Source organism: Ostrea edulis, chromosome 10 (assembly GCF_947568905.1).
Source record: "Ostrea edulis chromosome 10, xbOstEdul1.1, whole genome shotgun sequence".
NCBI classification, from domain to species: Eukaryota; Metazoa; Mollusca; class Bivalvia; order Ostreida; family Ostreidae; genus Ostrea; species Ostrea edulis.
This window is the reverse complement of record NC_079173.1, coordinates 9,826,220-9,849,823: the sequence shown is the minus strand read 5'-3', so window position 1 is coordinate 9,849,823 and position 23,604 is coordinate 9,826,220. Positions and strand designations below refer to the sequence as shown.

General features: G+C 36.8%; 1 protein-coding gene across 2 annotated transcripts in view; it reads right to left on the bottom strand.

The window, feature by feature from the left end:
* Positions 1–4,121: 4,121 nt before the first annotated feature.
* LOC125666751 (integrin alpha-4-like) overlaps positions 4,122–23,604 on the bottom strand; it is a 48,368-nt gene continuing 28,885 nt past the window's right edge. For both annotated transcript variants that reach the window (XM_048900003.2, XM_056151860.1), the window contains exons 10-21: positions 23,483–23,588; positions 21,450–21,641; positions 19,354–19,533; positions 16,761–16,924; positions 15,660–15,782; positions 13,099–13,574; positions 12,830–12,992; positions 11,465–11,557; positions 9,700–9,819; positions 6,361–6,438; positions 6,100–6,231; positions 4,122–5,012 (exon numbers count right to left, since the gene is read on the bottom strand). In XM_048900003.2, coding sequence (XP_048755960.2) covers positions 4,722–5,012; positions 6,100–6,231; positions 6,361–6,438; positions 9,700–9,819; positions 11,465–11,557; positions 12,830–12,992; positions 13,099–13,574; positions 15,660–15,782; positions 16,761–16,924; positions 19,354–19,533; positions 21,450–21,641; positions 23,483–23,588 — 2,118 coding nt within the window. In that variant the 3' untranslated portion in view covers positions 4,122–4,721. The remainder of the gene's footprint in view (positions 5,013–6,099; positions 6,232–6,360; positions 6,439–9,699; positions 9,820–11,464; positions 11,558–12,829; positions 12,993–13,098; positions 13,575–15,659; positions 15,783–16,760; positions 16,925–19,353; positions 19,534–21,449; positions 21,642–23,482; positions 23,589–23,604) is intronic.

Sequence of the window (23,604 nt, the reverse complement as noted above, 5' to 3'; positions counted from 1 at the left end):
TCAGGCAGAGATGTATCGTGCAACAATATCGCACTTATATACATTGTAATCCGTTCGTGTCAAAATGAATTTAAAATTTCAGGGATACATGTATGTAATCAATTTTGCTGACAAAAGAGAAAAATTATCGAAATTTTATATGAAAATGAAGTTTATAAATCGCCTTCAGCTTGTGACTACATTTCTAGTTTTCACATTAATATGCATTTAGATTCCCTTGCAAACTATTCAGTATTGACATACACTAATAGTCAATGGAGCTGTGATCAGAAGGTGCATTTATTGCACATACCACAGTAAGTCAACTGACATGGGCAAATGGATATAAAGCTACAAAGAAGATGTCAGATTATAATGTTTCACCCCACATGACTCCGCCATTTTGTTAATTCATGTCATGACCTTGTCAACATTTCGTCTCGTAATGATATATCAAAATATAAGAATAAAAAAAAAACAACAACTAAAGACTGATGTGGTAAAGTTCAAATAAAATTCCTGTAATTCATCCGCAACTGGTTCACCGACCTAAATACCTGACCGTATGAATGAAAAATTAATGTTTTATTTTATATCAAATGACAGAAAGTTATTTGTCATTTCTGGTTTTCTTCACAATTTTAATATACTCTAGATAAACACCCGTGCATGCGCGGGAAAGGACACTATGTAAAACTTATACGGTACCAATTTTGATGCACCAGATGCGCATTTCGACAAATAATGTCTCTTCAGTGATGCTCAACCGAAATGTTTGAAATCCGAAAATAAATAATATTGCATCGGACTGGCTTAGATCCACCAAAGCGTGTCCATCACTTCACTCTATCTACATGTACTTTGTTATTACTGCAATTTGTATATCGAAAACAAAGGTAGATTCTTAATGAATTTCATGAGAATTATCAATCAAGTAAAATATAATTATAGCCTGCGGATTTCACCTCATACACATGCATGAAACAATATTAAATGCGCAAACAGTAACCCAATCTCTCCCCAGAGTTGTCGTTCCTTGCTAGTGAGATCAAGGAACAACAACTCTGGGTAGAGATTGACAGTAACCCCGGGACACTCCTTTAGGAGTGCCTAGATTTCCATCCTACAAATGGAAAAACAAATTCACGGATTGAACATTTCATTTTTTCAAGACTTATCAAAACTCATTTCTTTAGTATGATCAAATTCGGTAAACATAACCACTATCTAATAATTAACTTCATATCGTATTTCTAACCAAAATAGGTTTTTAATTAATTTCACGATAATTACTCATCAAGTAAAATTGAGTTACAGCATACGGACTTCTCCACATATATTAAACGACACTAAAGGCGTAAGCAGTAAATTTTGAGCAAGCGTCTCGGAGTTTACTGGCAAAATTTATCCATCTCTCTCTTTATATACAGATAGTTGATCCGACGCAATACAGATGTTGATTTTATATAATTGAATATAAATACTCTTGTCTCTATTGCATAAGATTTACATTTCTAACGTTTTTGCTTTTGATATCTATACAAATTGTAATGTAACAAGTTGATGGTGCAGGGGTTCCAACAGTCTCGATTGAAGTCAGCATTTCACAAATTCTATGATCGTTATAACGATCTAGTTCATCAATACAACCTCGCATTAGGTAAAATGCTGTCTGACGTGTTTCATACCTATTATTAAGCCGTTCTTGGCACACTGATTTTGACTGCGGATAGCCCCGTTTACCTGATCAGGATATTGGGCTCACGGCGAGTGTGACCGGTCAACAGGGGGTGCTTACTCCTCCTATGCACCTGATCCCACCTCTGGCGTGTCCAGGGGTCCGTGTTTGCCCAACTATCTATTTTGTATTGCTTATAGGAGTTATGAGATTGATCACTTTTCGTTATCTTCACCTTGCATTCATTTCCTCATAAAACTGTGATCACCTATTGTGGCCCCATCCTACCCGCGGGGAACCTGGTTTTGACAAACTTTAATCTGCACAATATCAGGAAGCTTTCATGTAAATGTAAACTTTTCTGGCTCGGTGGTTCTTTAGAAGATTTTTTAAAACATTTTCCCTATATATTACATGCTAGCTTGAAAATACGGATGTATATTTAATTGCTGTTATAAAATTTAGAAATTCATTTCAAAATTAAGGATTATCTTCCTCATGCATAGCTCTTATCCTTGGACGAATTTGGCTCCACTTGTTTGGCACGCTGTTTTTGGCTATATTTAGATCTAAAACTTGATAGTTATTTCGGATTTCAAACATTTCGGTTGAGCATCACTGAAGAGACATTATTTGTCGAAATGCGCATCTGGTGCATCAAAACTGGTACCGTATAAGTTTTACATTATGACCCCTGGGTCGAGGCCTCTGCTGGTGGATTGTTAGTCCCCGAGGGTCTCTACAGCCCAGTAGCTTAGTACTTCGTTACTAGCTTGAAAATACGGATGTATATTTAATTGCTGTTATAAAATTTAGAAATTCATTTCAAGATTAAGGATTATCTCCCTCATGCATAGCTCTTATCCTTGGACGAATTTGGCTCCACTTGTTTGGCACGCTGTTTTTGGCTATATTTAGATCTAAAACTTCATAGTTATTTCGGATTTCAAACATTTCGGTTGAGCATCACTGAAGAGACATTATTTGTCGAAATGCGCATCTGGTGCATCAAAATTGGTACCGTATAAGTTTTACATTATGACCCCTGGGTCGAGGCCTCTGCTGGTGGACTGTTAGTCCCCGAGGGTCTCTACAGCCCAGTAGCTAAGTACTTCGTTACTAGCTTGAAAATACAGATGTATATTTAATTGCTGTTATAAAATTTAGAAATTCATTTCAAAATTAAGGATTATCTCCCTCATGCATAGCTCTTATCCTTGGACGAATTTGGCTCCACTTGTTTGGCACGCTGTTTTTGGCTATATTTAGATCTAAAACTTGATAGTTATTTCGGATTTCAAACATTTCGGTTGAGCATCACTGAAGAGACATTATTTGTCGAAATGCGCATCTGGTGCATCAAAATTGGTACCGTATAAGTTTTACATGTAGTATGTAAAATTTTGATCCCTTATTGCGGCCCCACCCTACCTCCGGAGGCCATGAATCTGCACTATGTCAGGATGCTTTCATGTAAATACAAACTTTTCTGGTCCAGTTGTTCTTGAGAAGAGTTTTTATATAACCCCACCCTATTTTTGTGATTATCTCCCCTTTGACGGGAATATGGTCCTTCATTAGAACAAACTTGAATATCCTTTACCCAAGGATGATTTGTACCAAGTGTGGTTGAAATTGGCCCAGTGGTTCTGGAGAAGAAGTCGAAAGTATGAAAAACAAGAGGTACTGTGAGCAATGCTCACTAAGAATATCCCCCCCCCCCCCCGCTTACCCCAATCTCCCAAAGGGTGTCGGTAATAGGTATAAACTACCTCTTTTCTGAGTGTAAAAAATAAATGGCATGACAAACCGAACCATATTGCTACTTCGATGTCCAGTGCACGTGACCTTTGACCTTTTGACCCCAAAATCGATAGGGAATATCTTCATTCCATGGTTAGTCCACATGTATGATATGGTGACTGTAGGTGGAAAGGATAACGCTTTAGAGCCCGGAAACCATATTGCTACTTCGATGTTCAGTGTGCTTGACCTTTGACCTTTTGACCCAAAAATTGATAGGGAACATCTTCATCCCATGGGTAGTCCATATGTATGATATGGTGACTGTAGGTGGAAAGGATAACACTTTAGAGCCCAGAAACCATATTGTTACTTCGATGTCCAGTGCGCTTGACCTTTGACCTTTTGACCTCAAAATCGATAGGGAACATCTTCATCCCATGGGTAGTCCATATGTATTATATGGTGACTGTAGGTGGAAAGGATAATGCTTTAGAGCCCGGAAACCATTGCATCTACAGACGGACGGACGGACAGACAGACAGACGGACAACCCGATTCCAGTATACCCCCCACAACTTGTTGCGGGGGTTATAATTAACAGACAGACGAACAAACGACGGACAACGGTGGATAAGAAAAGCTCACTTGATCTTTCAGCTCATGTGAGCTAAAAATTGTTCATACTTCAATATACTTTCGCGTATTGAATCAGTTGAAAGATATTTTTATTGATTTATTAAACACAATATGTAGGTGATAATTGAATATTAAAAGAACCAATGTGAACAAAGTTCCATCTTAACATAAAGTGGAACCTTGCATAGAACATTAATTGTTTTTCGTAGTTTTATTACTTCACAGAGGTTTGGATATAATCATGCAATATTTAGACAAAAGTACTAATAAACATACACGGAAATACTTGATTTTGCAAGAGATGACCAAGGGGCCAGGAAGCCGCTTATAGGCCCCCAGTGTGTGCAGGCCAAAGATTTCGTAACAATTTAGTGAATGATTCTCATCAGGTAATTCTCAGTTATCAATACCCCCTTTTTAGTGGTATCATAATACTTTTTCTCATTTTCAGTTTTAACTTACATACACGTACTTAGCATATTTCATTATTCAAGTAGACAATGTAGTTCAACACATAAGACTCGCACGGACAGTACAATTTTTACGTTTCAGTATATGAAACACATGTAAAACATGGGGCGGCAAGGGAGGAGGTCTTTTTAGTTCCCCCTTAATTCCGCCAAATTTAGTAACATTTGCATTCTTAATGTCTGAACACACTATTTGAAATAGTTCAGTCGCCTTACTGACAAAACACTGGCTGCAGGTACCCATCATCATCATCATAAGTAAAGAAACATTCTGTAGAAGAGTTTGAAGTCCTTTGAATCGCATCCCGATAACTGGGAGGAGGTGTCAAAATCTGTGTTTCGTCACTTCCGCTAGGATATGGCGTCAACACGAATGTTTCACTGTCTGTCTCTTCAGATGAGTCTCTCGCATTTGGTACTTGTAGTAAGTTGGCGGTACTCAGTTTTCGTATTTCAATTTTCAGTTTCAATTCGTGGCGAGCTCTTCGATGAAAGAAACCACACTACAAGAATCAAAACAATGTCTGAAAAATCAATTTTACACATACATGTAAATTACGAAAATAATCGAACGATATATCCAACAGATACCATAGAGGACTATATACAATATGAGCCCTGTATGCTGACCAAAATCGATTTCGCATGAATCCTAATTCAACTAAATTCTTCTTATTTTGATGAAAGCTACGTAGTTCAGGAATTACGACGTCAAAAACATGACGTTTTGACGCTATTGTCTCAGTATTTTAACATAAACTAAGGTTTTCTGAGTGCATGCTTGGAGAAACTTCATTTTGTACTGTACATGTACATGTATGGTTGTAAAATTTCATATGTTCATAGATGTACAGGTACTCTACATGTTTTGAAAGAAACCCGATTTCAAAAACACAACATTTTAAGGGGAGACGTTACACTAAGTTTGTTTTAATGGTTTGTTAGAACACCCCATACGAAATATGATTTCATAATGAAAAGAGTGGTACAAGTTCTCAATCATTATATATGATAGTTTTGTTTTTCAGAAATGATAAAAATGCTGGTTTGTTTGTATATAAGAGAGTTTAGAGTCCAAATTCCACAGTGGTTTGAAGAATGATATAAATATCTAATAAAATGTCAGGAAGACTCAATTAAATTTAAAGCTAAATCGAAGGTCTTCAGAGAGCCGTTGAATACAGGTTTTGGTGTAATAAACCACCTTAACTTTGAAACTAATTTTTGAGCCAATTTGAGAAATTATGTCACTTTTGATGCTACATACCCCAAATAAATGTTAATATCGGAGGCAACTTATGTAAAATTGTATCACAGAATGAATAAAGATGTAGTCTTCGATTAAAATTTTGGAAAAGTACGGGTTTTTTCTTCAAAGTATGTTAAGTTTTCTTTATAAATTCCCTTCAAACGAAAGAATGGCTTCGATGTTTGCAAATGATTTACCGGTCAGTATTAGAATTCCACTTACTATGGTAATATTCTATCGAACATTGTATCACCTTAAGCTTAATATCATCATTGCTGACTAAATGGTAATAGAAACACAGAAAAGAAGCAGAGGCTGAACAAACAACAACGATGATTCACCTTCCAGAAAATACAAGTTATAAGCACAAGAATGGCAACTCCTACAAACACAGCGAGAGTGATAAACCAATAATGGACACGCCCATCCAGTCCATGCTGGGAAACGTCTTTAATCAGAATTGTTACACTTCTCTGCGGATAAAAAAGTAAAAATTTTATTTATTAGTATAAAACAGTGTCAATGAATAGTTTAGGATAATCTCTTTAAGATTAGATAGAATCAGTCCAGTTGCAAGGTGCATGTTGTAAATATTAACTTACACACAAAGGGTTTTCTCCAAGCACGACATATCTGCTTTTATAACACATTTCTGAGGAATATTGCTGTTCCATTATTTCCTGGAAAGAAATGACTTGATTAGATAAATGCCTACATTAAACAAGCAGCATATGACATTCTATGGATTTCTTTCTAAATAGACAGGAACATACAAAATAAATTATTAGTTTGGATATACACCATGTATTGCAATATACCACGTCATGAATACGTGCCATGCACTCGGAACCTCAGAAAATAAATCTGTGTGGGTCTTAAGGCGGTCATTTTGTTAAGCCTTTCTTTTCTACCGGTTGCGGTAGGTCAGTGGTAGAGCGTTGGCTTCGTAACTGGGAGGTCGTGAGTTTGAGCCATGGCCGCGTCAAACCTAAGACGTTAACATAGGTGGGGCTTTTATCCATTGGATATTTTTCATTTTCAGTATGATTTTTTAAAAATGTTTTTAGCTCACCTGAGCCAAAGGCTAAAGTGAGCTTTTCTGATCAAAATTTGTCCGTTGTTTGTCGTCGTCGTAAACTTTTCACATTTTCGACTTCTTCTCAAGAACCGCTGAGCCAATTTCAACACAAATTGCCACAAAGCATCCTTGGATGAAGGGCTTTCACGTTTGTTGAAATGAAGGGTCGTGTCTCTTTCAAAGGGGAGATAATCACAAAAATGCAAAAATTGGGTGGGGTCATTTAAAAATCTTCTTATCAAGAACCATTGGGTCAGAAAAACTGAAATTTACAAGACAGCTTCCTGACATAATGCAGATTCAAGTTAGTTCAAATCATGGCCCCCTGGGGTTGGATGGGGCCATAATAGGGGATCAAAGTTTTACATACAAATATATAGGAAACATCTTTAAAAATCTTCTTCTCAAGGACCACTGAGCCAGAAAAGCTAAGATTTACATGACAGCTTTCTGACATAATGCAGATTCAAGTTTGTTAAACTCATGGTCCCCGAAGGTTGGATGGGGCCACGATAGGGGATCAAAGTTTTGCATACAAATATGTAGGATAAATCTTTAAAAATCTTCTCAAGAACCACTGGCCCAGAAAAGCTGAAATTTACAGGAAAGCTTCCTGTCATAATGCAAATTCAAGTTTGTTAAAATCATGGTCCCCGGGGGTTGGATGGGGCCACAATAGGGGATCAAAGTTTTGCATACAAATTTATAGGATCAATCTTTAAAAATCTTCTTCTCAAGAACCACTGAGCCAGAAAAGCTGAAATTTACAGGAAAGCTTCCTGACATACTGCAGATTAAAGTTTGTTCAAATCATGGCCCCAGGGGCTTGGATGGGGCCACAATAGGGGATCAAATTTTACATACAAATATATAAAGAAAATCTTTAAAAATCTTCTTAAGAACCACTGAGTCAGAAAAGCTGAGATTTACATGAAAGCTTCCTGACATAGTGCGAACTCAAGCTTGTTCAAACCATGGCTCCTGGGGGGTATGATGGGGCCACAATAAGGGATCAAAGTTCTACATACAAACATATAGTAGAAATCTTCTCAAGAACCACTGAGCCAGAAAAGCTGAGATTTACATGAAAGCTTCCTGACATAATGCAGATTCAAGTTTGTTAAAATCATGGCTCCTAGGGGTAGGATGGGGTCACAAGGGGGATCAAAGTTTTGCATACAAATATATATGGAAAATCTTTAAATATGAGCCAAGGTGACTCAGGTGAGCGATGTGGCCCTTGGGCCTCTTGTTTTATTGTTAAGTTAATGATTTTAAAATACATATGCATATGTATTTTAAAATCATACATATGAAGTATATGAAACGGTGGATTCTTTGGATGACTTCCCACTCTCTCTGTAATTTATGCTTCCCTTGTTCATGGCAAACCTTTTATTTTGCAAAATGCTGACCTTCTCATAACATTATTGCATACAATATTAACCGTTTTCCGTTCCGTTCCGTCTTCCGTTCAGCGTTTTGGCAACACTCATCTAAATACGCCATTCCTACATGGAAATTTTATATAAATTTTCAGGATAATCACCACCATTGCTGTAGATATCTTTGAAGATTTTTATTACATGTATCATATTGTGTGATTCCCATTACACTACGTATATATGTATCATCTTCGCTTTTATAAGATTAAATCCATTGATAGAGACTATATCAGACACACATAGGGTGAGGTGGTTTGAGGGTCCTACCCCCCCCCTCTCCCCACCTGAGCTGGGTAGGAAACAAATCACATTTACCAATTTTAAATTACTAAATGTTAGTTCCTAGGTTCGAATAGATAGACCCCTGAACAAAATCAATACGATGGAACCCACGTGACAGGGGAAAATTTCTGGATCCATGCATCAACATGTATACGTAGCTGCGCTTGCTTTAAAGCAATACAAGTTGTAATTGACGGTAAGGAAATTGAAAAAAAAATGAAACAACAAATATTTGACTGATTTGTGATTGAATATACGTAACTTCATAGAATCAGAGTGAATCTGAAGCAATAAACCCGTCAAATCAGCAGAAAATGTCGATTCATGAATCAATGTCATCCTGTCAGTAATTCCTGCTCGTACTCTCCGATGTACATTGACCTCGGAAGTCACCAGTTCGGAAAAAGCACTGAGCACGTGTCAGATTTGTAAACAATTTAACATGCTAGTTCTATAGAAAATTCACTATCAAAATTTCATTTTAGTGGCACATTTGCGTAATCGTTACTTTTTTTTTTTTTTTTTTTTAACATTTGAAGTACTTATCATTCATGAAACGATGGAATATTTTAAAACAAACGACATATAGTTACCCACGTCAGTTTCCATCTCTGTATATGACCTTGGCCTCAGCAACCCGATTACGTTCGGCAGTCATCGTTCCCATGTCCTTGTATACGACGCGATGGCGGTTTATTAAAAACGCTCATTGTACATATAGGTATGCTCTCAAACTATATTCTCTTGTTTATTTTGCTGAATTTTTCTTCAGATCTTGAGGATTATATTAGTTATATCGATACGTGTTATTTAGTTCATAATTGGATAGTTTAAAAAGATACTGTCAGTAACAACTGCATTGCTTTAACGGCAGCATTGATCAAATTATCAATTGAAATTTTTCAAAACGGAAATACTGTTTCAAATTCCAGGGCTATCAATGTCGCCTGTAGTGTAAAGTCCTTTTCAATATCATGCATGTGACCACACCTACATGTAGTTGTTGTTGAGTGCCAGGTTAGAATTGATTTGATAAAACACTTCTGTTTGACACCGTGTAAAGGAAAGCGACACTGAGACTACACTAGAAGTGTGACGTGCGGCAAGTACATGTACGTATTGTATCATTTACTTACTGCGATGGATGACCATTTCATCGAATTAACAGAGAGGTAAAATGAAGCCGATAAAAGAAGGAAGGTAGATGATGGCTTAATTTCACACGACAGCAAATCACAATGACCATAAGTACAAGTCTGAAAGGAAAAGAAGTCTTTAGACAGCCTGTCACAAGGAATATATCTACAAGTCGAAAATAAGACGTCACAATACAACGTGGTATAGTGAACATAATATACAAATCTGGAAGAAATCTCTAGACAGCGTGTCAGAATGAACATATCTATAAGTTTAGAAGAGAAAAAAAAATCACAACACAGCGTGTCACAATGAACATATAGAACAACAAGTCTTTAAAAAAAATCCCAAGACAGCGTGTCATAATTTTGTTTGTCTTGCTTTAGGTTTCAGTTTACACTAATTTGCACGTAGAATCGTCGCCGGCTGAAGGTGAAATTTCACACCATTTGACCAATGTTTGGCGCAAAAGGTCGTAAGAGTGATAGTTACTTATCATGGCGACCATCGTGACACGATATCCCAACCGTGACAAAATATCTCAATCCCTGGGTATCCGCATTAGAATAGGACCTCCGTACCCCTTGCTTGTCGTAAGAGACGACTAAATGGGACTGTCCTTTGGATGAGACCGCCAAAAAAAACCCGCCAAAAAACCGAGGCCCCATGTCACACCTGCTGTGACATGATAAACATCCCTCACTGCTCAAAGGCCGTAAGCATACACCTAAATTTTGCAGCCCTTCCCCGGCAATGATAACGTCTCCATATGAGAGATTCTCGAGCGGGACGTCAAACAATATAAAATTAATCAATCGCTGAGAAGAAAGGGGTACTGAGGGCCTATTCTAACCCGGATCCTCAAGCAGAAGTATCCATATACGATGCCCAGAAGGGCGACAGTCGTGAAACCAGGTCGCTGAAATGAAATTTGATGTCAATGCATTCATACCACTGTAGAATATCACAGGCACCTGGACTATGGATACTACCCCCTCTTTCTGATTTTCTTGCAGCGATATTTTCTCCGAAATGTGAGGATTTCCTGTCCATCCCATCCCAATTTCGATTTATGTAATCATTTCACGCTTTTTGTACAGTGTAAGCTTTAGAGTTTACCTTTCTACAGGTATGATCAAATACACAGGCAAGAAATAAACAATTGCAAACAAATAGGGGGATCCGGCTTCGGGATACCTTTCCCAAGTAATTGCAGCTTTTCCTAAGGAATTTAGGCGAGCAGCAGGTCAGGAAGATATCATACTACAAGCCTCTTCAACTTTAAACCCATCTCATCTGTTTTATTTGTCATGGGTGTAGTAGTGTCCATACTTCAGGTGCCGTGTAGAATATTGGACGTAGGACAATCTCAAAATTTAGATTTGTTTGGAGACACCCCCTCCCCCAAATTAAGTCGAGAAGTTCTAAAATTCGTAGAATATACATTGGTATATCGTACATACACAGCTATAGGAAATCGAACGACATAGCTACGTCATCAGCTTAATATAAAGGAAATTACTCATGACAACATGTTCAAAGTTGTACGAAGGTATACTATATTACATGTAACACCTAAATTTGTTTTTCAAAGGATACCCTCAACTTTCTGATGTGAACATCCAATGTGCATGATTCGTGCTTAACGATAAATTTTCCAGCCAATATTTTTTTTAAACATATCCCAGACTCTCTTCTGTCTTAGTAAATATACAAGAAAAGAATATCGGAATTTTCATCTGAGGTATGCTTCTAGCTGCTCACCCTTAGAGATTTTGTCCAGTCCAGTTCATTTATTTCCGGGGTAAAATTTCCCCATGTACATTTCATTTCTGCCTTTCCATATTGGATATCCACCTACAAAGATATAGATAGAGAACATTCTTTGACATTCACTAGAATTATTTCTCGACATTCACTTGAATTCTTTCTCGACATTCACTTGAATTATTTCTTGACAATCACTTGAATTATTTCTCCACATTCACTTGAATTATTTCTTGACATTTCCTTGAATTATTTCTCGACGACGATTTATCTATTAACAATGATAATTTTCATTCATTTGGCGAGTCGATGTATCCCTGTGAACGTGAAATAAAAGACACCACAGAGTCGTCCACTTCTGCTTCATACTTAGATATTTTATTGAAAGTACATTTGTAGATATTAACGGCAAACTAACAACTAAACTTTATGACAAACGAAATGATTTGAGCTTCTCCATCGTCAACTTCCCATATTTATGTAGCAATATTCCATTATCAGCTGCATATGGTGTTTATATATTTCAACTAATTCAATACGAAAGACCCTGTTCTGCGTATGGTCAGTTTTTAAATCGAGGCAGAATACTGAGAAATAAGTTGATGGTGCAGGGGTTTCAACAGTCTCGTTTTAACTCAGCATTTTGCAAATTCTATGGTCGTAATAACGATCTAGTTTGCCAATACATCATATCATTGGGTCAAATGCTGTCTGACGTGTTTCCTACCGATTGTTAGGCCGTACTTGGCACACTGATTTTGACTACGGATAACTCCGTTTGCCTGATTGACATAGCAAAAACATTCTGAGGTATAATATATAGTTAGATAGATAGACATATATACATATATATATATATATATATATATATATATATATATATGCAAGGTGAAGATAACGAACAGTGATCAATCTCATAACTCCTACAAGCAATTCAAAATAGATAGTTGGGCAAACACGGACCCCTGGACACACCAGAGGTGGGATCAGGTGCCTAGAAGGAGTAAGCATCCCCTGTTGACCGGTCACACCCGCCGCGAGCCCCATATCCTGATCAGGTAAACGGAGTTATCCGCAGTCAAAATCAGTGTGCCAAGAACGGCTTAACAATCGGTATGAAACACGTCAGACAGCATTTGACCCAATGCGAGGTTGTATTGACGAACTAGATCGTTATAACGACCATAGAATTTGCGAAATGCTGACTTCAATCGAGACTGTTGAAATCCCTGTACCATCAACTATATATATATATATATATATATATATATATATATATATGTGTGTGTGTGTGTGTGTGTGTGTGTGTGTGTGTGTGTGTAAACATCGAATGAATGAAGCCAACTGAAATCGAGAACTTACCTTAGAGCTAGTCAGTGATATTTTGTCCTTCAGAAGTGGAATCAGAAAGTATATGTTCTCCACTTTACCAGGATACAGTAAGGTTAGAAAATACCCGTAACTAAATTTGCTCCACAGTTCGTTGTGAGTATTTAGAAGAAGGAAGTTTGTCGGTCTTGAATACCTAAATATCATTGAAGAAAAGATAAGAACTGAATTTAGAATATTTGATTTATAGAGTTTGACTTAGTTCCCTTCCTGTTACAGCAACATTGTTAAATTGCATTTACCTTTTGATATCGGCATACAAACGACGAGCAGTCTTCACAGTGTAATTTTCGAACACCAGTTTCTCCTCAGCTTTCAAAACGTTTGTGGTAAGACTACTTTGAATATTTATTTTAGAAATATCTGCCAAGGGCTCCTCAATCATATACTGAAGTCTGAAGATCACCGATTCATTTTCTGCAATATTTCCAACAAAGCATCTCAAGCTGTGCTGTTCATTTGCAGACCTTTGTACTATGCAGGGAAGTGTTCGGTTAGAATTCGTCTTCAATGTTCGCAGGAGATGCATTTTTGCGGGAAAATGTTGCATGAAAATGAGGTCAATAGATGGAGTATTGTCGTTTGATACTGTAATTGTTAAGGACACTATTCCTGGGTCAATGACAAGGTGGAAATTCTCCAAGTTTTCCCATTTCTGCTGCATTTTTGGAACACTGCTGCATTTGTTTCCATTCCCACAAAAATCATTGTAAAGAAACTGTAACATTAAAAGAATCCTTGATAAAACGTCCATGTCTTTAGACGAGAAGTATTATCGTACAGCGATGTCTGTATGTCTATCAGTCCGTTCCTTCGGGATTTTCTGTTACTAATTTCATTTCTCAGTCACATATCAAGCTGAAACTTGCTATGTAGCTTCTTTGTGGATTATTCTACATAATATTGCAATGTTGATCCATTTCGACCTTCCTTGCAGAAGTTTTGCCCCTTTATTTCAAAATTATTGTTATATAGAGGGTACATAATTTGCCCGTCTCACAATGAATACTCATGTGAAATATCAAATCTGTACCATTTACTGTTCAAAAGTTATTAGCAAGGTTAAAGTTTCAGACAGAATGACAGATAGGACGAAAACAATATCCCCCGATCTTCGAGCTCGGGGGCATAAAAAGGAGTTTCAATTTGAAAAATGAAGAGGACTTATGTAATGCATTGAATCAATAGAAATTAAAACAAGTTGCTGTCCTTTAAACAAAGGTCGTGATAATGATCTTATGTGTAAATACAACCTGCCGTTCGGTTGAATGCTGTCAGAGTCGATCACGGGCTTTCAACAGGATGAGATTGATCATTGTTCGTTATCTTAACCTTTTTTCATTCTCTTCACCTGTTTCCAGTATCTTCACCTTTTTGTCGTTATTTTCACCCTTTTTAGCTCACCTAAGCTGAAAGTTCAAGGGAGCTTTTCTGATCGCCCGTTTTCCGTCGTCTGTCCGCCTGTCTGTAAACTTTTCATACTTTCTATTCCTCCAGAACCACTGTGCCAATTTCAACCAAACTTGGTACAAATCATCCTTGGGTGAAGGGGATTCAAGTTTGTTCAAGTGAAGGACCATGTCCCCTTCAAAGGGATGATAATCGCAAAAATGCAAAAATAGGGTGGGGTCATTTAAAAACTGAAATCTACATGAAAGCTTCTTGACATAGTGGAGATTCACGTTGATCAAAATCATGACCCCAGGGGTAGGGTGGGGACACAGTGGGGGATCAAAGTTTTACATGCGAATATATATGGAAAATCTTTAAAAGTCTTCCTCTCAAGAACCATTAAGCCATAAGAGTGGAAATTTACCTGAATGTTTCCTGGTATAAGGGAGATTCATGTTTGATCAGATCATGGCACCCGGCGGTAGGATGAGGCCACGATAGGGAAGAAAAGTTCTACATAAAATAGATAGGGAATTTTTTTTTCAAAACTCTTCACAGGAACCGTCAAGCCAGAAAAGTCTACATTTACAGGACATCTTCCTGACATAGTGCAGATTCAAGTTTGTTAAAGCCATGGTCCCCGGGGGTCGGATGGGAGCCACTTTAGTGGATCAAAGTTTTACATACAAATATATAGGGAAAATCTTTAAAAATATTCATCCCAAGAACCATTGGGCCAGAAAAGTTTACATTTACATGAAGCTTCCTGACATAGTGCAGATTCAAGTTTGTAAAAATCATGGCCCCCGAGGGTAAGTTGGGGCCACCATGGGGATCAAAGTTTTACATGCAATTATGTGGAGAAAACCTTTAAATATGGGCCAAGGTGACTCAGGTGAGCGATGTGGCTCATGAACCTAGTGTTTCATTTTTCTTTACACTTTTTTCATTCTCCTTGTTATGGCCGTGTGTTCTTTTGAGGTTTTATTGATAATTTTACCACAATGTCGATGACTTTTGTTTACTATGGTGACATAATAGAATATATAACAAGTGTCAAAAATATCAAATTTGGCACATTAGCATTCGTCTGTGCTAATGGAAATGATGGGTGATGACAGGATGCAGTTCATTAAGTTTGAAAATCGTTGCGGATTTTTCTCCAATATCAAAATCAAACAACCTCTCTAATTTGTGCCTGAAATATACTTCTAGAAGTAGTTTGATTGCAGAGATGATATTAAGATAGGAAAGAAATATTGATATCTTAGTACCCAAGAATATCGTCTTAACATTAATTAACAGTACCTTTACAATGGTCGCACAAAGCAACCTGAATGAAACACTGGAGTTCTGACTGTATAGACCTGGCTATCAATCTGCAGACTAATAATCATGTATCAATTATTACCTTGTATTTGAAACTTGATGGCACGATTGGCTTATCCCAGCTCCCCTGGAATTTGTTTAAAACAATAGGTGTTGATGTGTTTTGCAGCACACGTGTGACCACTATTTGTATCTCAGGAGTGTCCTTTAAAACAAAATCACCATAAAAATGCAACATATAAATTTCTGCAGAATATGGACACAAATTAGTATATTATGTATTTTAACTATTATCAATATATATTTCTTGCTGTATCTTTTTTCAGATAGAGGAATTTAGAGATTGTCAGGTTAAAAAAATATATCGCAAGTTGGCTTTCTACACAAACTAAAGTCATAAGATATTTGGAAAGAAAACAACTTCTTTGCTATTGTAGTAGGGTGTAGTTTTATTCATATTCATTTTGCAATGGTATGATAGGTGCATTTAATACAAATTAATCCCCATTCCTACTTAGTGGTGAGAGAATGAAATAAATCTTTTCAATGTATTTGAAAGTGTTTTGAAACTAAATTACCTCACTTGATCATTATGTACATATTCATTAGTATCATTTATATCATCAACAATATACATTTTTCAGTACTACATACATGCAACACCCTTTTACTCCCTGGTTCTTTATTATTTGTAACCAAATTTCTCTTTGAGCCTTGGGGCATCTATATCTGTGTGGTCACTTACAGACATGTGATTAAGGTCAGGTGATCAGTATCAAGGGGAATAACTTGTATTTCCCAATATCTATAATGTTTCATGACAAAGTTTTCAACAGAAACAGATATCAATCTGAGTTAATCATATCTATCACAAATATTGCAAGTATTCTTAAGGTCAAATGTGTCATTTTAAAGTTAAATTTGTAACTATGCAAAACTGAGATGCTTTTAGTAGTTCACTGGTTTGTTTGTAAAGAATTTTTCTCTCGAGTCTTTGTTTACATAATACATAGTTAAGACTAAAATATTGCTCTTGTCCTTGCATTCAGAAAGTCTACATTTTTGGCTATCAACATTGAATGAGTTTTAGGTGAAATGTCTAACATCAAAAATGAAAACAAATTTAAAATCAAAACCAAGTAACCATCTACCATGATTAATCCTGTCGCAAAACAACACTTACTTTGAGTATGATATAAAACTGTTTCGAACACGTGACGTGACTGTCTTTCAGAATAATGGACTCCTCTAATGATGTCTGTTGACTGTTCGTCTGCATGTTCTCGTCTAAGAATGCACTATGCCGCATATTGTGTTTGCTAATGGTTGCAGTGAAATTCAAGAACACTAGAAGGGGAAAAAAAGCAGTTAAAGGAATGGAATCGCTTGATGGTTTCCACACATGCATCCCATCATTCAGTTTCGATTAAAGAAAGTAAAAATGAATACAATGGGACGTAATTAATAGATTTTAAAAAGATTAATGTTTAATCTATTCTAGACTTGCTCAAATATCTATGTTGTTTTTTACTACTTTATCATTTCGTCCAAAACTCTGCTCTCTACCATACTTAAATGTGTATGTCATTATTGAAATGTATTAAAGAGAGCACTGATTATTAAACATAGAGACTTGAGCAATTCGAAATATACCCATGCATCGCTCTATGTGTATATAGGATTTTCGTCCATCTAAAGTTTTCAATACATATCTTAAATACATTTTATTTCACTTTATTGTCAATTTGTCGCACGTCAACCTCAACGCAGACTTTTCCTTACTACTCGTTCACTGCCAATAAAAGTTTGTCGCCTTATCTGACAGCTGAAAAAATTGGGGAAGGGGCGTTATACGATCATTCAGAAGTAATACATGTAACGTATAATATATAAATATTGCATGTGGTTGAGGGTAACATTGAAAATTTTCACCCCTGGAAAACCATTGTCAACCGAGGAGTAAACAGCAAAGCAGAAAAACTTTCGTCTGTTGACATTTAATCAATCACTGTCATGCGATATTTCGTATATCGATGCGGATATTCGCATTTATGACAAACGCTCAAACGACATTGTATAACAATCCACGGCGAATCGTAAGCGCATAAATTTGACGCACGTGATAAGTTTTATAATATCACCCGTTGTCAAGTACTGCTACCCGTTGCTAGATAATATCACCTTGGAGCGCGTGCTTTCTGTTCTCAGAGGGTAACAATGTGGGTTTTTTTCAAATGCTTCTCGACCAATCAGGTTCGAGTATTTTACTTGACAGTATATTAATATTGATTAACTTTTGTTAGGCACTGGGGGATCTTTGGGACATTGTATTGTGTTATTAACAGAAAAGGTGCGGACAAATTGAATGAAATGAATCAGCTTTAAAGTTTTAAGAGATACATGGTAGAAAGATGAAACATTCATTAAATACAGTGTAATATATGGTTAAGTTAGTTTAAAGAGGCGGGATAGCATACATACACGTACATTTTGAAATTACTTTGTAACCAAGCATTAACCCGCGCATTTCTGGGTGCATGTTAGATAACCATAGGGTTGATTGATTGATTGTATAACGTCTCTCTTGAGAATCTTTCACTCATGTCACTGTCGATGAAGGGTTGCAAAATTTAGGCCTATGCTCGGCACTTACGGCATTTAAGCAGGGTCACCTGCTGTGATATGGGGCTTCGGTTTTTGCGGTTTCATTCGAAGGACCGCCCCATTTAGTCGCCTCTTACGACAAGCAAGGGGTACTGAGGACCTATTCTAACCCGAATCCCAACGGGGTGGATAATTAAAGGGAATAACAAAGTGAAAATCAAACATTAAAGTTTGAAGCCTTTTAAATTGAATAAAAACAAAAAGTATAAGCATTATTATACGCCCGTTAAAGACGGGACGTATTTCAATATAGCGTCATCCGTCTGTCTGTCTGTCCAGACTCTGTAGGCAAAATGCAATATGATACTGAACCGTAAGCTCCAGGATCTACAACTTGGTACATTTGTTTACCGTGATAAGAGGAAGAATACATCAAATGTCTACATTAACTGCAGGTCAATGCAAAATACACTTCATCCATTGGTAAAAAATAGCATATATATTTTACTATGTCGGGTTTGATATTGGCAACAATTTTACATGCAATAGTAAGCTTTGATATACATGTAGTTTAAAAATTGTCATAAAATTCAAAAAAAACAAACCAAAAAACAACTAAAACAAAAACCCCTGCAAATTGTTGCATTTTCTGATATTTGAAGACTTGCTTTATGTGGCGTCAAACACTAAACAATTCCCCGTATTTTCTCAATCATTTCAAAGTCGATCTTAAAAGGGTTGCGGACTATGCTTGACATACGTAGATTACACATATATACTGTTATTATCACCCATTAGATAATTTGGCCTGAATATACATGCAATTATTATAATCGCTGATATTACTTGTATAAGCTCTGTAAGCAAAACAATGTTATTTTATGCTACTTGTGATATAAATACGTGGAACTTATGTACTATATATGTAGCCAGCAGAATAAAAATCAGATAGCCAACTATAAATTCTTGTGTTTAACACATTTTCATTATTCGTATAAAAAAGTTTTAATCATCAGGGATATAAATGTAATATAGAATTGGAGAATAACTGTTTAATATATGTTCCCAGAATGCCGCAAAATGGAACACAAAGCACGCGCGTTAGCTGCAATAAACACAAGGGTATCTACGTTATCATCCGAGGGCGCTCGCTAAAATAAACAATTACTTACCAGGTGAAAAGTCACCTTGTCGTGTTGGTAGTGTGAGGTTGAAACAGACTTTGAAAGGCGCACAATGGTCACAGACATTTGATTTTATCTTTGAAACTTCAACATTAGTTTCGATGTGGAGGACGTCCCTGTTCTGTAGAACAACAGTATTGCTAGACCGATGGCAACCGATTGCGAGAACTTCAAAGAAAAATTATCAATGCAAACTTTGTTAATCTAGCTGACATTAAAGTTGTTACGGTAAAGGTCTCGAGCCACGAACACCCTGCAATGGCCTACACTTGGGGTGAAATCTAGTGTCTTTTACCAATTTTTTTCTGTCTTTGATGTTCATCTATACTACTTACTCAAATCACATGTCACTTTGGGGGGGGGGGGGGGGGACCGGATATAGATTATTTGAAATCAAAAGTCAAACCCATATATGTACTTAATTTTTCCGGAATTTCATCCCATCCTTTTAACATTGAGACAATATTTTATCTATTGCGTATGCCTCGCTTGAAGATTTTTTTCAATTAAATGGAAATTGGTATCAAAAGACTTTTTTCCAATGACCCCCCACCCCCAACTTTCAGCTAGCTTTACGCTACTGTTGAAAACTAATGGGTTTTTTTTAAAATATCGCGTAAGAGGAATTACCGTCTGTACAGCTGATATCAATATTATGTGTATGAAGGGAAATACCCGATTACCGGTGCCAATAGTGTTGTAAAATACTGGAATTGCAGAATCGGGGCCATGATTGTCAACAGCGATCGGCATTCCTCCGAAAACTACGTTAATAGGCGATATATATTAAGAGACTAAACTGTCCCGATAAAATGTTTGGGTGTAGAACCAATTTTGAAGATTTACTTGCGATAAAAATGTTATACTTATGATCAACTCTATCGTTTATTGGGCCTTGTATTTCATATATCGCATGAATCCATGTGTTTATACATTAAATTCGTTGCCGTCAATCTCCTAAGGATCATTTTTGGTAAAACTCATAAAAATCTAAGATTAGGCCATTTTTGGTGGTTCGTGACGGCATTAAAATCTGATCACATTGCATATAATCAAATTTATCCCTTTAAGATAAATACAGTTATTGAGAATGACGATTTTGACATGCTTGAATATTCTGAAGTGCGATTCAATTTTTCCGGAATTTTGCGGTCCTTTCTTGACACCAGACTTAGTCCATAAATAGTCTTAACGCGAGCATGCGCTCTCGGCCTTTTCATTTTCCTCGGGCAAGTGCAGACGTATTGTCTTTCTACAAAGACCCAATATAACACACACATAAATCTCATACTGTGGAATCATCATTGTTCGTGGGTGATTGACGTTCGTGGGCCACTCTTACCCACAGATTTAAGTGTCCTCGAACATTTTTTTTTAAAACCAAGTAGAGTTACCTCTCCTAGTGACGTCGTATCGCTTACCCACGAAACGACGTTCTCGCGAACCAGCAATGCTTACTCACGAACATTGGTCCCCACGAATTAAAATGACTCCACAGTAATATATATATATATCAGGGCCGTAAATTACATGGAGGCGGAGGAGGCAGCTGCCTCCTCCAACTTTTGAGCCAAAAAAAATTAAAATTTAAAGTTCATTAGAATTTATGTTGTTTCCAATAACTAAGAACATGATACCTCCCTTAAAAAGCATTCCAATTCTTTCTTTTAGAATGAGTTAGTCAAGTAACATCTTAGAAGGCCCTAGAATCAAGGATTTTGCACGAAACGTGTTCAGTGTGCACAAAATGTGCTCAGCGTCTGCGGGCCTGGGCGGCCCCCAGACCCCCGCCTAATTTCCTGCCTCCTCCAAATTGAAGGTTAATTTACGGCCCTGATATATATATATATATATATATATATATATATATATATATATGATTTGCTCCTTTCATTTGTGTGATTTGCTCCTTATTTCATTTAGAAATTAGCGAAATTATGATTGTCAGTCTGCAGAAAAAAACATATGCAACAGTGATTGGATCTACAATTGAAATAGAAGTGTTACCAGACGCTATGCTTAACGAAAACGGTAATTGGAATAAAATATTTTAAAGGTAAACTACATATAAATGAATTAATTACCAGATTTTTTCTTTCCGTAAAGATGCAAGTCCATGGGCCGTGAAAATGAGATCCCAAAGCCTTTTAGGCTTTCATGAAGATGAAGTGCTTTGATATGTTGAGAAAATGTCGGCCATATTCCCGATTTATGACCATTAAAAACGTACACTCCACCCCTTCCGTTTTCTTCATAAGGGGCACCAACGACAATATCTGCATGATTTACAAAAAACAACAACAGAAATTAAAAGATTTTATTTGTTTTCCTCAGTTCGTGGTTTGGGAAATTTGGGTACGGTTTAGGCCGACTTCTGCTTGGCTGTGAAATTTCAGAAATCATTGCACATCTTTTACTTTTTAAAATATGGTATCTGGATTTCATACATTGCAAAGATTTCTTAAAATATCAGCTCCCTATTTGTCACGTTTGATTAACCTCATGTCATCGTACAATTAAGTCCACCATATTTACACACAAGTTTGCTCTGTTTCATTGAGAGTTTGGGATACGTTATTTGAAGAAGTCAAAGTTAGTCCATACTTGGATTATTCAACAGCAAAAGTTAGTCTGAACTTTATGATTATGGGTATTGCCCATCACAAGCTCTATAAACCACTGCGGGTTATGGATGATATTCAGGGGGCAGATCCAGGAATTGTGGTTAGGGGAGGGCGCAACTTCATGAGGTCCTCAGTTTGTCCAGGGCGAAGCCCTGGTGGGGGGCCAGGGGGCAAAGCCCGCGGAAGCTCCTGGATTAAAGAGATGTTATAGGGCTTGAAATACGTCTCCTATGTAGCCGTTTTTACTATTTTCTGTCATTTTTGTGATATGGGGAAATTAATAAAATAACGCAAATAAGGTTTTTTGGAACAGATGTAAGTTCCCCAAATAAAAATAATTCAATAAATCAAAAGATTTTTTCTTTTATTCCTCTGAGAGTGGAAGAAATCATTGCTTCTTTTATTGTTTACGTTTTTCAAAATAAAGAGACCGCAATTTGCCTTAAATTTGAATATATTAGGAGGCGCGTCGGTTGCGCCCCATCTTACCCCCCCCCCCCCCCAACTGATGTTTCTTCCGAATCGTGCCGCCAGTATCTTTAACTCAAATTTACTAACAAAGGAATGTATGTCGTCAACATAGGCAACATTCTTCGTCATAAAAAGGTCAGACTTGTATTCCAACATATTTCAAGTTAAAGAGTTAAAGTCTACACTGTATTTCCTACAAATATACTTCTACTATTGCATCCAAACTTTTTCATAATTTACTATGTAGTGCCTAGATATAGTCCAGCTTATACTTAACACACAATATGTTTGAATACAATCAGTAGCGTAGACAACGTTTGAAGATTTACAGGTCAAATTGTCAAAGGTTATGGCACAGAGACTACGTCCGATGAGATTACTAGTAAAGAAATGTCTAGTGATCAATATATCACAAGTTTTACAATTTTTTACAGACCTTTTTGAGATGGAGTACATGAAATCTGAAAACAAAAACAATCATTGAAATATCTCTCATTACTGTACCGAGGCTGACTAGTTGACGATTGTACATATGACCAATGTTTGATATCTCGAGGGCATTGGTTACCGCAAATTACGTCTCAATGGCGATTTTGTAAGTACTGATATTGCAACTGATATTTTAATCCTTCTTGCATTCCATTGTCCTCCGGGGGAAAAACTAGAATGACTTGACTGTCCATTTTCTTAAAACTTTTAATCCAAATGAAAAGTGCCCCGGGCGATGAGAGAAGAGGTCTTTGATTTTATTGCTTTATGTACGCAAAAACCATGAAAAACACCATAAATAGCTTCATAAAACTTACTACCTTGTATATTTGATTGTGTACTACGCATACGCTTAATAATAAGTATGAATTACTCGTTTAAAAACCCATCTGCAATGTAAAATAATTTCCACATAAAAGCCGGGCAGAATTCGGCCAAAACCTCTTACGGTGCTGTCATATGTTATCACTATTAAGATACTGCAGTAAATAACAAACAAACAAAATATACACAAGACAATCAAAAATACTTACCGTCAAACCCATCGTTATTTAGGTCGCCAAGGAGACCGATGGAGGTTCCAAATTGTGCATGTGCTGAAGATCTGCCTTTAAGAGTTGTGAGAAGTCCAAAGCCTAACTTATTGAAGTGTGAT